The following is an 18946-nucleotide window of genomic DNA, read 5'->3' on the forward strand; positions in this document are numbered from 1 at the left end:
AGGACGCCTATATGGCAGGGAGGTAACCTTATGTAGTATTTATGTGCCTAATGTGGACCAGGCGCGATTTCTAGACCGGATGTCCGGCACTCTAGCACAGTTCCTGGCGGGCCCGATAATATTGGGAGGGGATTTTAATTTGATTGCGGATGCGCTCATGGATAGGTCTCACCCCCCCTTGGCAGAGTTTCCAGTTCATAGGCTGTCCAAGTATAGGCTTGACTAGCAGGCTAGGTGGCATTTGGTAGACGTGTGGAGGTCGCATCACCCGCAAGATAGGGATTATTCCTTTTTCTCAGCGTTGCACGAACTTCATGTTCGGCTAGACGCCATACTGTGCTCCCCATTGGTAGTATTCTCCGTAACTCACTCTGAATATCTCACTAGGACTCTGTCTGACCACAACCCGTTGCTGATTACCTTGCATTGGATGAAGGAAAAAGCGGAAATTCCCACATGGCGACTGCGCTCTGAGACACTAGATGACCCAGTGTTCCGCAGGGAGGTGGAAGAGGGGATAGTACACTACTTTACTGAGAATGCAGGAACCGCTACTACTAGGGCGGTGGAGTGGGACTCCTTTAAGGTGGTAGTGCGAGGGTTATGCATAAGCAAGTATGCTGGAGTGAGGAAAACCCTGCTACAGGACGTGGAGAAAGCGGATAGACAATTGAGGTTAGCGGAACAGGCAAGGCCGGAGCCCCCGGAACTCCAGAAAGAAGTAATAGAGGCCAAAGAGAAGCTGACCCAGGAGGTAGAGAGGCTACGCTGTTTCGATTACAGGAAGTATGTAGAGAAGGCTCACGTAGAGAGCGACAAGACGGGGACGCTGCTGGCCTGGTTGGCAAATCCTATACCGCGGGGCTCCCCGGTTCTGGCCCTAGGGGCGGGTGAGGGTACTATGGTTTATACTCAGAGGGAGATTATGCATGAGTTCCAGAAGTATAACTAGAGGCTGTACGAGAGTACATTAATGGCAGACGAAACTGAAATTGAGTTATTCTTGGAGGAAGTGGCACTTCCACAACTAGATGAGGACTAGGAGAAACATCTGGGTCGGGGCATTACCCTTGATGAGATAAGAAGTGCCATTAAACAGATGGCACGGAATAAGACCCCGGGGGTGGATGGGTTACCAGTTGAATTTTATTTGCAATATATAGACGTATTGGCACCGAGACTATTAGAGGTCTATAGTGAGGCGCAGGAATTAGGACAGCTGCCGGAGATGATGCGGGAGGCCCTCATTGTTCCATTATTGAAGCCAGGAAGGGATAGCACAGACACAACGGCATATCGCCCATTATCAATGATGTCCACGGACTATAAGATCCTTAGTAGGATCCTGGTGTCGCGCCTGATGCAGCATATGACGAGCCTGGTGCATAAGGACCAGGCTGGGTTTATCCCTACCAGGAATACTGCTACTAATGTAAGAAGACTGTTCAGGGTCTTAGGAGAAGCTTGTGAAGGCTCGCCCGGGACGGCTATCCTCTCTGTAGACATAGAAAAGGCCTTTGATAGCCTAGAATGGAAGTATTTGTATAAAACGTTGGGCTGTTTTGGGCTGGGCGAGGCGTTTGTGAGATGGACAGTGGTGCTGTATTCCTCGGTGGTGGCACGAGTTAAAGTAGGGCAAATGAATTCCCCTAGATACGCAATAGCCCGTGGGACGCGACAGGGTTGCCCACTTTCCCCGTTATTATTTGCTTTGGCGATAGAGCCGCTGGCAACGCGGGCTCGATTGGGACAGCGGTATGAGGGCCTAGCTTTTAGAGGGGAACAGCAACACATCTCCTTATACGCAGAGGATTTGTTATTGTTTTTGGCAAATGCGGATGAGGCAATGGCAGGAGCAGCACGGCTGTTATCAGACTTTGGGACGGTTTTAGGATTGAAAGTTAATTGGTCTAAGACATGTCTATTCCTGGTACAGCCAGGAAGAGGAGCTCCTAAGATGCCACAGGCTGTGAGGTGGGAACCGTCTTGTTTAGCGTACCTCGGAGTTCATATCTACCATGGCGCTAGTGATATACTAGAAGGGAATATAGGGAGATGCATACGAGCCCTAAAGGGGAGTATGGCATTTTGGAGTACCCTTCCACTCTCCGTGATGGGGAGGATAGCGTTACTAAAGATGGTGGCACTCCCTCGACTACTATACTTTTTTAGAACACTACCTATATGGGTGCCATGCTCAGTGTTTGTCAACCTGAAGTCCATGATAGTGGGGTTCATTTGGGGGTCAGGAAGGCGCAGAGTGGCCCTCAAAACATTGATGAGGCCAAGAGTGGAGGGCGGCCTAGAAGTGCCTGACTTCGAATTGTATTATATAGCAGCGCAACTACAGGTTCTTACAGAGGCGGTGGCCTTGGAGTTCAGGGGCCCTGAATCTGCAAGAGGTGGAGGAATTCCAAGACATGTCCTGTCCTTTATAGCACTGCAACAGAGGCTGGACCTCAGAGATCTCACATTGGAAGAGAAAACTCTGAGGTTGTGTTGGAATAGGTCCCAGCGGGGGGCGGGCGTGCAGCACCCTTACGCGCCGGAGATGTCACTGGGGATGCGGACAGCATTGCCCCATGGAGGAGACTGGTCATCGCTGTGGGAATGGGAGCAGGCAGGGATCCAAGTACTGGGAGACGTATACGAGGATGGGGAGCTGTTGACTTATCAGGTACTGCAAGAGAGGTTTGATCTCCCCGGGGGTGGTTTTTTGATACATACGGCCCTAAAGCGTGCGATACAGAGACATTGGAAGGAGGGATTGATCGAACCTAAAACTATGATGGCGTGTCAATATGTGATGAAGGCAGCTGGTACGTTCAAAGCCGTTACATGCTAATATTCGAGGATGTTGAACAAAGGTTTAGCCCCATTGGACGAGCTGCGCCTAAAATGGGAAGTGAGTATTGGAAAGCCCATACCAGAGGCCACATGGGGGCACATACAGCGTAGGGCGTGGAAGAGAACTAGAAACGCCCGATTCCAACTGGTGCATTTCTTTATCGTACATAGAGCGTATTTGACACCTGGTAAGATCATGGAATATTATAAAGCTAACAATGTGATGTGTCCTAGATGTGCTGCAGTGGGAGCTGACTTGGAGCATATGGTGTGGGGGTGCCCGTCCTTGGGGAACTATTAGGAAGAAGTGGGAGATCTATTAAATTTAATTACGGAGCGCCAGCTGGTTTTTGATATGGCTACATGCATACTACACTGGTTTCCTCACAACCCCAAGACGAAGATAACTAGTAAGTTTGTAGATATGGGCCTAGTACTAGCGAAAAGGGAAATAAAGATGCACTGGAAATCAAAAGAAGGTCCCAGTGGTAAGAGATGGAGGGCAGAGCTGCTTAAGTGGGCTAGTAATGAGGGAGCGGTTGGTTATCAGCTGGCGCTCCGGCAGAAGAATGAAAAGGCGAAAGAAGTGGCGAGAACTTGAGGAGTTGGTTCAGATGCTGATGAACCAATCATCTGGGGAGCACTCGGAATAGTGAGATGGGGGAGTACAAGGGTAACTGTAGACCCATGATAGAGCATCCTGACCTATTGTCAACACAAACTTCATCTCTAGATTTGTCATAATTGGAGAGCACACTGGTGACGGGGAGGGGGGAGGGAGGAGTGGGGAGGGAGTTTTCTTTTGTTAAAGTGTTTAATATAGAATGTAAACAGCATTGGTTGCCACCTTAGTAACGGTGGGTTGGTTATGTGCTGTCGATTATTATTGTAATACCAGGGGTACGCTGGACAAGAACCTTCATTGGCGGAAACGTTACTAGAGGATTGGAACCGTACGTTGTCAATGGAAGGGGGGAGGAATGTTTGTTAAGTGTAATTACGAATTTCTGAATGCTGCAATGAAAATCAATAAAATGCGTTTACAAAAAAATCAGGGAGCAGGTAGCTAAGGGAAAGGATGCAAAGCAACACTACATGTTACAACACAATTCACCCCTAATCTGCCCCCCCTTTTCCCTGGGGGCAGAAATCCCACTAGACACCAGGGTATTTTTCTTTGTAGTATTCTGCTCCTTTCCCCAAGCCTCATTTCTCTTTCTGCCCCCCCCAGGGGGCAGATGGGGGTGATCCCCATCAATCTGCCCCGGGACTTTTCTTAGCAGTCATTTTTTGGTAGAGTGCCCCACCCCCCTAGGAATGGCAAGGGTCCCCGCAAGTCTAATTAATCCCTCAGTACCCCCAATCTGACCAGCCCCCGGGTTAGAAAGGCCACTAGACTCCTAGGTGTTTTTCTTTGCAGCATTTGGGGAGGGGGGGTGACGGGGAAGAGCCAATCCCTGGGCATGGGCAAGGGCATGGGCTGCGCTCCCACCCCTAGCCTCAGTCTTCCTACCCATACCCCCACCTACAGAGGCGGATTAGGGTGTTCAACCCAGTCTGAAAGGATTGGGAGGAAGCCTTCTAGATTCCAGGGAGTGGGGTGGCCTTCTCACACATCAGGCCTCACCCTCACCCACCATAAAATGCGCGAACAGTCATTTGGCTTCTGCCCTTGGGTGCCAAAAGCCACGAGACACCAGGGAGGTTTATTCTGCCCATATCGAGTGATGGGGCGGCTATCCCTCACACCATGTCAAGATCCCCACACCCAAAATGACCCCAACAGTACTTCAGCCCTCTCCCCCCCCTCACCAGGGCAGATAGGAGGTCTTTTCCTTTGTTCTCCCCATTGTGTCTTAGACCCTTTCCTAGAGCGGGCGCCATGCCCATCCTCCCAAGTGAAGTATCATTTTTATCAGGTGAATTTTAGGTGGGGTGGCACAAAATGTGTGGCTCCCTGCAGACTCCATTTTCCTACTAGAAATGCGAGGACAGTGTGTCATTTTAGTAAAAGTATGAAGTTTGCAAGGACTTCTGGGCAAATCAAACCCGGTGAAAGCCATGCAAGTCACACCACCCTGGACTCCACCGGGTATATAGATTAAACAAATTTGATTGGTTTCCAGGTTTTCAATTTTGCTAGGGTCTAAAATCCACAGCTACCCACATTGCACAAATGAGGTCTGTTTTCAGTGCAAACATGTGATGAGGTCATGGTGCATTTTGGGCCCTTTCCTGTTGTGGGCACTAGACCTACCTACACAAGTGAGGTGTCAGTTTTATTGGAAGACTTGGGGTAAATGCTGGATGGTAAAACATTTGTGGCTCCCTGCAGATTCCTGAAGTTTTTGTAAGAGAATTGCGAAAAAATGAGTGTGTTTTAGCCGAGCATGCTGCCCACACAGAAATGCATCCAGAAGCAGCAAGTTGGAGGCCATCTGAGGTAAGTTTCTTGAAGGGGACCTGACATAGTCCCTCTTACAGGATATTTCCGGCTGACGATTCCGTGATTGGAAATACCAAGTACTGGGAACAAGACAATTGGCTCAAGTTTGTATTGAGTCTTGCGCTCTTTTTGTGTGATAAAAGGAGATTTTCAAAGTACTTCACAAGCTTACAGGGGGGCACTTTGAGGGACTTGGTAGTACAGATCAAAATGAGAGAATGAACAATTGAAAGATGGTAGGGTACTGCTGGAGGTGATTAGAATGGGTGCTGGGACCACACAGTTCAGGTCTGTTTTTAAATTTGGGATACAGCTTAACACACTTTTCAGCCAGCTACTGCAATCCTCGTGTCATCCCACACATACAACTAGATTTCATTTAACTTTGGCAGCGTCTGGATAGTGTGGAGTGGGGACTTGTCTCCTTGAAGGTGTAAGTGTAGGGGGACAGAGCTGCGAGGGATAAGAGATGGGTATTTGGCATGAGCCCCCTGCCAGCCTCCAGAGGCCAATGGTGCCTGAACTCTCCATTACAGCAAGCACCCTCTTTGCCCCAAGGAGGTGGCTTGTCCTCTCTCAACGCATGTGTCAAATCTCAGTTAAATTTCCAATGAATTTCCATCAGCACTGCCTACAAAAATAGCTACATTGAACGGTGACACAGCATGTAAACATCAGGGCCACAAGGCTAGACCGAGGAAGGTACATGGTTCAACAAGACAATGAAGAAGGGTGAGGTATCATAAAGAAGAGTGTGAGGAACCCCTCTCTCAAGTCACAAACCCATATGCTACAGCACATCCATGGTAGCTATTACCTCCAAAAACTATGATGGAATTTAAATCTGCTGATACAAATGCATGTAGAAACAAAAGAATAGAGGGGGAAGATATTTTTGGGAAATGTCATAAGATGTTTTCCAATCACATTGGCAGTATTACCAGAGTCATACATTTAAGGTCCAGAGGGCATCCAATTTCACCGACCGCTGTGCACCATCAGGACACAATAAACATTATCCTACAATGCAGGTCATCACGAAGAACGAACAAATGAGAGATCTAGTTCCACATTCACCCGGTCAAATGGAGCTCTGCGTGCGAAAACATCCTGGAACTGATGTTTGTCCAGAGACCAAAACAAGGAGACCCACACTAAAGGAATGCAAAGAGAGGAATCCAGACAGAGATGCAAGGTCAGCATTTGTTTCCTGGACAGGCATAAGGTTCTCATTAGCAATAAATAATATTCGTCTGAGAATGAGATAGTATACAGAAACTGCAGAGCGCACTTAAATCTACAGGAGAGACAATAGGTAGTGCAGTATAGGTTGGAGAATCAACAAATGTGCCTCACATCACAAAGAGACATGAGGGAATATCTACAAGAAATAGTCAGCAAATAGACACAAGAAATAAGAAAAATAAAAGCCTATGAAATAGACACATGCTTAAGTGCAACCTTATTTAACAACCATTATCTACCTCCACTGTTGTGAAAGAGACTGCTGTCAAACTCTTTCGCCTTTTATGTCCTTTCTAACCACCCAGGGCTGAGGTAACACTTTATTCCAGATCTCCCCTCTAGTCCATCCTATTATTGTGCGATTGCCCTCAAAAATGGAAAGTTTGTTGAGACTCAAGATGTGTATAAACTAATGCCTCTCTAACTGGGAAAAGGTCCCCTATACTGCATGAATCGGAAGCCCCATGAAAAACGCCCGACTGTATCTTTGTGGTAAACAGAAGTCAAGTTGCAATCTAATCATTTTCTACCAACTATGTGTAAAAATACACCAAATGGTAATAAAATGTATACTTATAAGGAAGGGAATCCTTATAGAATTCTAAAAAATACATATGCCGTATTTTGCTTTTAATATAAAATATACACCTCCGCCCATTTCTGCTGAACGCTCATTTAGTAACAAGGCAACGTCTCCTTTGTAGCAGCAGACTATGAATGTGTCTATGGTTTGCAGGTACTGCTGTGATAAATTTTAGGCTTATAAGCGATTTTGCATTAAGTCACATTGTGGCTGTGTCACTGCGTTTGTAATAGGTTTAAGTGATAATAAAAATACTTATACTGCAAAAGGGAACACCATAAACCAGCTGCATATCTTTAGTAGATTGCTTAGCATTACAGTCGATTCCTTGAAGTTTTTTCCCCCTAATAAAATAGTTTCCACAATCGATTGCCTGTGGTGAAATATTTCCAAACATTATTTTGCTGCAAGTAAACATATGTTTCCTGCATGCTTGCATTGCGTAAGGGAAAGCAATGGCTGAGGATGTCAGTGAAAATGATAACATTGCACAAATGTATTGGTTCAAACTTCACCAGAAGGCAGAGAGAGTAGAAGATACTGCCCATTGACTGCACATTTTTCACAGGCATTATAATGGTGAGTTCTGGAAGAATGTGTACACTTGCATCAGCCCAAAATCAGCCCCTTGCTCTTAATAAAAGTTCAGTTTTGCTCTTACACTTTCCTGAATGCACACTTCCAGTTTTCCATCTTGTACAACATAGATGCTGTTATCCAACTGTCCAGGCCGAAAGATGTACTCTCCTTCGTGTACCTGAACGAAGACCATGTGCTTGCACAGCTCAAGGAAAAGGGGCTTCTCAAAATGACCCAGGACTCTGGTGGAAGACAAAAGGTACTGAATATTAGTAAAAACGTAATCAATCAGTGCAGTGCACAAATAATTTAACAACATTAGGATGAGCCGTACAAGTCTGCGGTATATTTTCATGCAACACTTGTGGCAACGTATCTACATAAAGAACTATGTCCAATTCAAGTCAATGAATGACAAACCCTTATTAATTACCTGCTAAGTGCCACATTCTGCACCATTACTTATCTTGGTCCAGGAGGTTATATATTGGTGTGTCTGTGCCATCTATGTAAATATATGACTGCGCAAAACAGTTTGATTTAAATACCCACCAATAATTTCTGATGTCTCTAAACAAATTACTCAAGCGCGTTAAAAGGAAGGTCTTCAAATGGCCATCTTTGTCTTCCAAAATCACAAGTATGCAGTTTATCCAGGCCTAATATTTTTTATTTGTAGTTTGGGACTTTTTGATAGCATTTAAAATAGGGAAACTATCACAAGCCCCAGAATCTAATAAAAACAAGCGCTGTCAAAGCCAACAGACTTGCCATTCGCTGCCAGACTTTTTGGTTTTGACAAGTCTTGATTTATGTGGTTTTACTTTTTGCAAAACTTTATTGTTAGTGACGCTGTTGGCTCCCCGTTAATCTAAAAACATTGGCTAAAAATATTTTTGGGTCTCAAAAAGCACATTCTGCCATAAAAGTCACTGGAACTTACGGGAGCTACTTTGTGTGTTGCTGTACGCCTTGAGAAAGGGCAGAATGAGGTCTCTCACAGTGAAGTCAGCCAAAAGCTGTAGTGGTCTGGCCCACTGGTGCATGCTGTATTTAGCATGAGGAAAATGTGACTTCCTCAATAATAGAAATAGAGGGCAGATTAAAAGCTTCTACAAGTAAGTAGATTATGCATATCATTTTAGTAAAATGAAAAGGTCCTGGCTAATCACAGCCTTAAGCAAGCATAGGCGAAGCCAGTAGGTCTCCCCAATTCAAGAGCTATTGACTTTGCCAATGTGTTTTAGCCATGATAGACACCAGCGTGGCTGCTGCTCAGCATGGCTAAATGTTAGTGACAGAGTGGAGTAGAGTGATGATGGAGCAAGTTGGCGAGTGGAGTGGAGTAGTGTCAGAGTACCCAAAGACCAGACCACCTTCAGGACATCGCACAACCACTACAACTGACTCCTGAAAGATAGTAGAAGAAATGCCCTAGCCGACCGGATCAAAGCCAGCTCCAACCACAGCTAAGAACTTTTCAACATCGTCCAGGAGTTCTCATACCTCTCGGCAACTGAAAATATAATCACACCCTCCCAGGGACTCTGCGGCACCCTGGCGGACTTCTTCCACAACAAGGTCTCCATCATCTACAAACACATCGAACACCAAACGGCCGCTGTTGACATCCTCAGCCTCCTCGCTACCACAGTCTCAATCTCAGACCACTGGATCACCACGTGGGACAAGCTCACCACACAGAGCACCACAGACATCATGCACTACATCCACTCCTGTCCTCAACACATGTTCAACCGTGGCAACAGGACCATCAGCAACAAGCTCTCAGTCATACTCAACACATCAATCACCTTGTCACCTTCCCAGATGAGTGCAAACATGCTGAAGTCAAACCTCTCCTCAAGAAACCATCCACCGACACAAAGGTCCTCAAGAACTACTGGACCTTCTCCCTGCTCCCACCAAAGTCCCTGAAAAGGCAATCAACGGCCAACTCACGGAATACCTCGAGAACAATCTTATGGGCGCATCCCAATCTGGATTTTACATGTACGACAACACCGAAATCTACCTGATCGCATCCAGAGACGACATCCCTGTGCTCCCCTGCTACATGCAACCCTGTGCTCCCCTGCAACACTCAACCCTGTGCTCCCCAGCAACCCTCAACCCTATGCTCCCCTGCTACACTCAACCCTATGCTCCCCTGCTACATGCAACCCTATGCTCCCCTGCTACACTCAACCCTGTGCTCCCCTGCTACAAGCAAACACAGCCCTGTCCTCCCCTGCAAGACACAACCATGTCCTCCCCTGCTAGACGCAACCCTGTCCTCCCCTGCTAGACACAACCCTGTCCTCCCCTGCTAGACACAACCCTGTCCTCCCCTGCTGGACACAACCCTGTCCTCCCCTGCTGGACACAACCCTGTCCTCCCCTGCTGGACACAACCCTGTCCTCCCCTGCTAGACACAACCCTGTCCTCCCCTGCTAGACACAACCCTGTCCTCCCATGCTAGACACAAACTTGTCCTCCCCTGCTAGACGCAACCATGTCCTCCCCTGCTAGACGCAACCCTGTCCTCCCCTGCTAGACACAACCCTGTGCTCCCCTGCTAGACGCAACCCTATCCTCCCCTGCTAGACGTAACCCTGTGCTCCCCTGCTAGACACAACCCTGTGCTCCCCTGCTAGACGCAACCCTGTGCTCCCCTGCTAGACGCAACCCTGTACTCCACTACTAGACGCAACCCTGTGCTCCCCTGCTACATACAACCATGTCCTCCCCTTGCATAGAACCGTGTGCTTCTTTGCTGCACACACTATAGGAAACCCATTAAGGTCAACATCCACAGTAGAGTTGCCATCCAGCTGACTAGACGCCAAAATAAACCCATTGTGCCAAACTGTGGTACAAATTAAGATGAACCTTCTGACTAATTACATTAGTCAAAATTCACATAAAAAGTTCAACACAAGTACAAGTCATTGTTTTCAACATTTCATCAGCACCCATTCGCCAAGGCCTTACCGAACGTTTTTCAACATGTACAGAACTTCCGATGGCAAATGGGAATTCTTCACATCAAATTCAGTCAGATCAGCTTCCAGCAGAGAGGGGGGTGGCTCTTTGGGTTGCAGTGTCGGGTACTCTTTCTTGAAGCGGAGAATCCTAAAAGGAGCCAACAAAAGGGAGGCAAATGAACTGTAGTAAATCAAAGATGTTTGATGCTCTTTGCTTCTGGGGGATTTTTGCACATTACCTAAACCAGCAATTATAAACAAAGTACTGTCTGCCAAGACAGCTGCTCGATTTGGGCATTCCTCATTGACCCTCCCATTTTGTGATCGGACTCTACTCATTAGTAAGTCTAGGAATCTGCACCCTGGTCACAACAATTTGCTTTTGGGGATCTGCGTCTGGGGGCACGGACAGTCCCAAAAGCAACTGATGTAAGGGCATGGGAGCGGCGCCTATATTGGCTCCGGACGTCGTTTGCGGAGTGGAGTGACATCTGTGCAGACCCACATAGTAGCACCTACTGGCGCGCAGAGATACTGCTGAAAGGTTTCCAGATCCAGTCTGACGCCTGGGAAATGTTCAAAAGATAAGGAATCTCTGGCTATATATAGTCTCTACCAGGTAAATAACTTGTTCTTTTGATAGCCTTCTAACCACAGATTCCTTCCCTTTCGGATTAGATACCAAAGCAGTATCTAATTGGAAGTGGTTTACAAATGGACTCAAACCCACAAAGTTCTGTAGAAAAGACCCAGTAATTGAAGCAGGGGTGAAACCGGAACCCCTGATTCTGAATATGTGCCGCCACCGCTACCAACATTTTTTTGAACACCCAAGGGGCACTGGTGAGACCAAATATGGAGCACAACAAACTGAATATAGTCCTGTCCCCCCACGAATTGCAAGTAATGGTGGTAGGACAGGAATATGGAAATAGGCATCCAGTCTCCAGGGTCTAGAGCAGACAAGACCTGGGCCAGTGTGAGCATTTTGAACTTTTCATTTCAGAGAAAGGTGTTGAGAGGGTACAGGTATAAAACAGGAAGGAGGCCTCTATCCTTTTTGAACACAGTAGAGGGAGTAACAACCATGTCCTACTTCTGACACAGGCACCATCTCAATAGCTGAATGTAAATATGGGTAATAAAAATTAGAAAGCAATTGCTTTCTAAAGACAAGAAGCTTCACTCATCCAGAGGTGACATGCTTCATCATTGGTTTCCCTCTTACATACTGCGACCACAAGGTGCAGTGTGGGCTACAACTTTTTCTCTAATGTTTCTATGAGTGAGGGGCAGAGTGCAAAAATTATAATTCAAGCTAAAACTATCTCATTAGAGGATAAGAGGGTTCTTGTCTTTAGAAAGCAATTGCTTTCTAATTTTTATTACTCATATTTAAATTTAGTTAGCATACCATCTGGTTACTTTTTGTGAGTGGCATAGAGTGGAGTGGTACAGTGGATGGTAAGAATTCTTCCATTTATGACCTTTTTGTGAGATTATATCTTCTCAATAACACCTGTGGCCTAAAGAGCTTACACTCCCTGAAACAAAACAGAAATATGGCCCTCCATCAGCCATTGGGGTCGACGGTGAAACCTGTGGCAGTGCCGAAGGGAACAGCTTCTGAACAATTTGCAGAACTCATTTGTATGATGTTATGGCCTGCCAACCTGGTAAAAATCGCCAGATCTTGCCTCCCATTGGGATTCTGCGATTCACTAATGGCACGCGAGAGGGGTTTTGCAGGTGTGGCTGCAGGAGGTAGTAGACTGGACAGCCCATGGAACTTGACCACTGGGACGGTAGGTACCACAACTGTGACCATGAAACTGCTGGGCACCATGCTGGGCCTGGATTGTCTGGCAGACTTGTGTACTTCTGACGCAGCCGTGAAAGAAGAGGTTGGGCTGATGCAGCTGGCGAGGTGAGGCAGATAAGCTGAGGGAATGTACTGTGGGACAGGTCTCCTTAAACCACTCAAGAACGGAGGCCACCATGTCCCCAAACAAGTGTCCATAAGGGACGCCTGGACATCACCTGAAAAAATGGTGGATGACAGCCAAGCGTGGTAACACTGGTGCCAATGGCCCAACCAATGGATTTGGTTGTGTTTAAGCCACAACAAATTGTGAACTTGGCAGCATCTTGACCGTCCTGAATAGCCTAGGCAAGGACAGACTAAATATCTTTGATAACACCTCAGAGAACTTTAGCCACTGAGTCCCAAAGGGTGTGGGAATAATGTCCCAGTAGGCAGCTGGCATTCACTGACCTGAGCGCCAAGCTGGTGTAAGAAAATACTTGTTTGCCCAAGGTTTCAAAATGTTGTGACTATCAGGAGGAGAAGTTGAGAAAGTCGTGGGGTCAGTTTTGCTTGTGGTTGCTGGCACCACCAAGCTTTCAGGAGAGTGGTGCTAAGCTAGAAATGGGAGATCACCTAGGGCAGGGTGATGGAATAGTGCTTTTTGGCCGCTAACTGGCTGACCAGAGAAAGGTTTAGCCCATGCCTACAATAAGGGTCTGTAAGGGCCTCAGTGATGTAGAAGAGGCTCAGCAGATGTTTTCCGCAGCTGGAGAACTTGTCTCAATAGGTCGGTCTTTACCTCAAAAGTGGAAAGCCAAAGGTCAAGGACTTCAGCAGCCCTAAGCATTACCATGGCATAGAAAGCAGATTCCTCTGTGGCTTTTACAGGGGAGAGAGAAGGCCCGTTTCAGGAGAGGTATCAAGACTAGGCACCTGCAAGTTATCATGCCAACAGTCCTTTTGATATGACGGAGCGAACTTGTCAACTGCATCATAATCATTATTCGAGTCAATGCCGAAAAGCAAATGTAAGCATTGTTATCTTCTTAGTTGAGGTGGCAGAGTAAGCTTAGGAAGTGGCGCCTCAACTGTCATCATGTGCGGCATTGACAGAGTGTGGTGAAAGAGCCACTTTTGTAGTCTGGCACCCTATGATGACCTCCAAATACCACCATTTTAATTGACTTTAGTGTGTTATTTTACCCTAGCCTTAATGTAGGATGGTCCTGCATATGCCTGCTTCTCTTCTGTCCTGTAATCTTGCTGTCTTTTTAGTGGGAGCTGTCACGGAGTAGAACAGTACATTTAGATTATGAGAATTAGGAGTTCTCACTATTGGCTTTGCTTATTATTGACTTTGACATATTTCTATGTCACTCTTGCTTTTTCATTCGGTCTTGCTTTATGGAAGTGCTTGCTCCTACATGATCTCATGTTACCTTGCCTACTAATTTAACTCTGCTTTAGCTTCGTTGCGTGCTTGCAGAGCCGACTCAATTTTCTTGGCTGTTGCCATTTTCTGAGCTTCACAAGGTGGGGAGGACATGTTTTGCTCTTCTCCTGTTTTTCGCACTTTACTTACTGGGAAAAACGGTTCTTATCAGAGGAATGTACATGGTCCGTCTCAAAGCCATAGAAAAGGCCTGATCAACCGATGCTGTGTCCTTGGTACAGGCTCTCATGAGAACAAGGGGCGAGGCTTACTAGAAGCATCGTTACGTTTGAATTTGTATTAAAAAGGAGAGCCTCCACTGGTCTGGCGGAAGGTCACCGTAGGGCAGGCATGTCGCTGAGGACTTGTGGGAACTTTGTTTCTCAATCGAGCTCTTGGCCTGGCTAAGTACCGGACTCCCCTTAGCGAAGTGAGGCAAGATGATGTGTACCGATTAGTGAGGTGTTCCTACTAACCGTTTTGATCTTATTCTTGATTCTTTTCTTTCCTTGTTATTCTTGAACCCTTCATTTATTCTCCTTGTACATACTGCATTTTATTCTGATTGTTTGTTTCAATTGTTTTTTGTTAGTTGAGAGTCTGCTAGGATTCATGTATTCGGCCTCCCCTTTTGTTAAAGTAGTGTATGAATAAAAGGTATATATGTTATATTCCATACATCTGAATTTGTTTTCTTGCCTTGCCGTTGGGGGTTGAGAGTATGCCCGCCTTAGGAAGTGCTGTGTAAAAGATATACTCCATAAGTTTGGATTGATAATTTTCTCTCGCCCTGGGGGAGTGTTGGTTATACCTTGGCCTAGGGGAGAATTGGGTTGAAAATCTGTCCTTTTTGGAAAAGCAGATTTTATTACACGGAGGTCAAACTAGCGCCATCTGAGAGTCAGTTAGTACTAGGCATAGCTCTTTGTAAAGAGTTGGTGGATTCAATATTGCCATCAAGGTTCCATGGCCTGGGGACCAGCATGGACCATGGCATCGGAAGCGGGGTTCGAACTGGAGCCAGAGGCATAGTAACAGACTCACAGAGTCCAACTGGCGCCAAGGTCGAACTAGCCAGCTGTACTACAGGCGGGAGGCCACTTGGTGCCTTGGAGCCAAACGGTGTGCCAGGAATAGTCAGCAAAGATCTGAAGAGCCAGAGCAATGCTGTGAGGAATTTCCTGACCTGCTGTGGGGTAGCAGACGACCCTGGAAACACAGGTTGTGGCAGAAACAGTTGCAGGATCAGCTCCAAAGTCAGCCAACTCTGGCAAGAGCAAGATCCATGGAGCAGACTCCTGCACCTGTTCAGGCGAATGGCGAGTGTACGGCTTAGATTTCTTATGCATCTTTTTTGGCTTGCCACACGATTTAAATGGCGAAAAAGACTGGCCTTGAGAGAAGTTTTAGCTACTCCCTGAGCAGGAGCAGGACCAGGACAGTCCTCACAGGGCGACATCCCTGGTACACTGTAGAAAATGTGAGAGAAATAGAGGGAAAGTGTCTTTGGGAGACGAGAGGTCTCCGGATCCTCATCTGGCGACACGGAAAGAAAAGCATTGACATCAACACATGGGAGTGGTACCTACAAGTAGGCTCCCCATGGCATTTCCTGAGCAGAATGGAGTACCGCACAGCACAGCCTACCAGCACCCACAAGTAATGCTGAAAAGTCTCCGGATCCACTGCGATGCATAGGGAATAGTCAGAAGCTCATGAATCTGCAGTTACAAGTCTCAATCCTACATAAAGCTTTTCTAGATATTGCTAAATTGGCAGAAATAGCTGCCAACACAAGAAGCACAATCAAATAGCTTTTCGTTTATGTCAAAGATTTCACTGCTACACATAGTGTACAAATATGTTGTAATGGTCTTTATGTTTTAGTTAACACAGACGAAGTGAAAGTAAAGTGAACTCTCTCAACAAGCCATACATTTGTGACGTTCAATTGGTGAAGTTTAGTTTGTGTGACGATTCGTTGGTGGATTCTTACACTAACACTTCGAGCCTTCTACCTCAAACAATGCCCCATATCACTGGTGTGCTGCAGGGGAAGTGTAACTGCAGCACTCACTTCGTTTTGAGACAACACACAACATTTACCAGAAAATGCTATACTTCGTGGATTTAAAAAAAGCAAACAAAAAAACACGTGAAGTACCTTTTTGCCAGTGTTAAAACTCTTGCCCTTTTCCTCATTCGGTTGGGGCGTGCGACTGTGTTACCCACTGGGTTACCCACAAGGGTATTAGGCAGCGTAGACACCTTGTAATAGCAGAACAAAAATTGATGTCAATATTATTAAATTACTTATGTACAACAAGTCCCATCTCATCAAGGTCTCCTTTTATCAATGTCCTACTGTAGCATGCTTAGTCAAGCCTCTGCCCCTATCTGTGCTTCACATAGAGATATTGGTTTTGCTGTAAACTTGAAAATTAACAAGGATGTGAATGCCAATGTAACATTATGCATAAAATAACATAATTATGCCAACCCACACAAAAAACACATACACAACACTTGAGTTTCTTAGAAGGTGAGAACTGAAGAATCTCTCTGTATCCTGTGGCTGTCTGACCTTATTCCTGACATTAGGCCTACTGGCGTTATCACTAAGAATGGAAAGCCACTCCGGCAGCAAGAGTCTCACTTCAAAAGGGAGTTCCTAAGCCGAAATGCCTAAAAGGAGATGAAGCAACACTTTCTTTTTATCACTGCGCGGTTTTAGTATGGGATTGCATATTGGTTTTAAACAGTCTGCCCATATTATGACATGTATGCATTTTAATTGGTGCAAAAATTCATGATGCTAAAGCATTCTGCATTACATTGAGGTGTGAAACTGCACAAGCATAGGAGGCCAAACAAACTACAAATTCCCATTTGAGAGTTTCTTACTGTCGAGGTTTAAACTCATTGTGCAAATAGAAGGGAAGTACTAAGCTAAGCCAAAACGAAATTTTAATTGCACCAGCGGTATTCACATTTCCAGAATGTTTCGCATTTCACAACTGTGCACATTTTTTGCATTCAAAATACCTGTTTGCGCAGACATTTTATGCTCGAATTAGGTTCTTGCTGGCATCTCGCACAGTTTTTCTTTGCTGTTTTGATATACCGTGAACGCGGCCCAGGAGTGCTTTTCATGAGCACCAGTTACTTAACACAATGCCAAATTCATGATTTTATTGTAGGTACAGAGAGATCAAGTGATGTGCCCAGGATCACAGTATGCTGAGTCAAGGTCGAGACTCGAACCCGATTCCCCAGTTCCGAAGCCAGCAGTCGCGCTGTAAGGCCACATATTTTTAAATACATTAAAAATGATGTCGAAAAACACTAAATTTGTACTTGTGTGAAAAAAGTCAGACAACATACCAGCATAATTTTGTGAAATGGCTATAGAAATTCCTGAAACAAGTGAACCAAGGGGCATATGTAGGAAGGCGTTTGCAATTCGCAAACGCCGGAATTCGAGAATTCCGGCGTTTGCGAATCTCAAACGGCCTTTTGGTATGTAGGTGCCACTTAGCAAAATAAGGAATCGCAAAAATTGCGATTCCTTTTTTTGCTCAAGCATTAAAGGAATCGCAATTTTGCGATTCCTTAAATGCTATGTAGGGGTGCCTTTAAAATTGCGATTTTGGCTTAAGGAATCGCAAAATACCACCTACTTCAAGTAGATGGTATTTTGCAAATTCCTGTCAAAATGCCTTTTTTTTAAAAAATTCAAAGTGCCATGTGGCGCACAGACATGCCCTTAGGGCATGTATGTGCGCCACATGTACTTACAATTAACATGTGAACAAGAGGTCCTTGACATCAGGGAATAAAAACTGTGTAATAATTATAGGCCACAATGGACTCTATAACAAGAACAAAGTCCAGCCGGACTTAAAATTTAATTCAATGTATAGAAAAATTGTACTTAAATCAGAAAAACAGACAATAAAGCAGTGGGACACAGTCCTGCATCCACGATGCTGCACATACATTCAAACATATAATCACAGTGGTATTTCAGGCAATTAGAGATCGTGAGCAAGGAGTTTGTTTAGCATACACTTGCTTCACATATGCGGGAAACATACAATTTTGGCACATAGTAGTACGCTTAATGTTTAGCCCACATAAATGTCGACGGCGTTTCGATCCAATTGTGTTAATGGATCATCATCAGGACTTTCAATATCAGCCTGAATGTACAGAGCCTGTATTGACAGGAAGGAAGGGAACAAATGACAATATTTAATTTTTAACTTTCTAACCAGCTGTAATACTCGACAAATTCAAAATGACCTCATGCCAATTCAAAGTGCTATAAAACATTCAAGTGAGAGTGTCTCATAACCAGTGGCAAACCATACTCGTCGCGGTGATAAGCATACATGTCAGGGTATTCCAGGTGGCAAGCTAACAGTGTATGTCGACCGGTAGGACAGTGCTATCATGTATCATCAGTTGGAAACGATACATTGATGATATTTTTTTAATTTGGAATAATGATGAAGAGAACCTCAACCAGTTCATCCATTGGTTGAATAATAATTGCTGTGGACTCACGTTCACCAGTTCTATTGATACCGAGTCCATTTCTTTTTTGGATCTTAACATCTACCACCTTGATGGCCACTTATATACTAGGCTTCATCGTAAGCCAACTGAAAGAAATACATTGTTGGCCTACAAGAGCAATCACCCTAGAGCTCTGAGGGACTCTCTCCCTTATTCGCAGTTCCTGCGTATTAGACGGAATTGCTATGCTAAGGAAGATTACTTCAAAGAAGCCAATATACTGTCAGGAAAATTGAAATGCCGTGGTTACCCTAATAGGTTGGTACGAACAGCGGCTAAACGTGCTTGGTACTGTCCAAGGGAGGTACTTCTTTGTCCCAAAGCTAAAGAATCAAATACCAGACTTGCCTGTGTAACAACATTCTCCCCTGTGTCCAATGAAATAAAAAAGAGCATACTCAAACACTGGCCCACTCTGAGTGCTGGCAGTCTACATTT

The 18946-nt window shown here is 45.4% G+C and overlaps 1 protein-coding gene across 4 annotated transcripts in view; it reads right to left on the bottom strand.

Annotated features, from left to right (window-relative positions):
• The window catches only part of PNPLA7 (patatin like domain 7, lysophospholipase), a 1524034-nt gene that overhangs the window by 1278370 nt on the left and 226718 nt on the right, over positions 1-18946 (bottom strand). For all 4 annotated transcript variants that reach the window (XM_078642105.1, XM_078642108.1, XM_078642106.1 and 1 more), the window contains 3 exons: positions 16092-16195; positions 10696-10836; positions 7783-7942 (listed from right to left, as the gene is read on the bottom strand). In XM_078642105.1, the coding sequence (XP_078498231.1) occupies positions 7783-7942; positions 10696-10836; positions 16092-16195 (405 nt within the window). The remainder of the gene's footprint in view (positions 1-7782; positions 7943-10695; positions 10837-16091; positions 16196-18946) is intronic.

The sequence above is a fragment of the Lissotriton helveticus genome, chromosome 5_1, assembly GCF_964261635.1.
Source record: "Lissotriton helveticus chromosome 5_1, aLisHel1.1, whole genome shotgun sequence".
NCBI classification, from domain to species: Eukaryota; Metazoa; Chordata; class Amphibia; order Caudata; family Salamandridae; genus Lissotriton; species Lissotriton helveticus.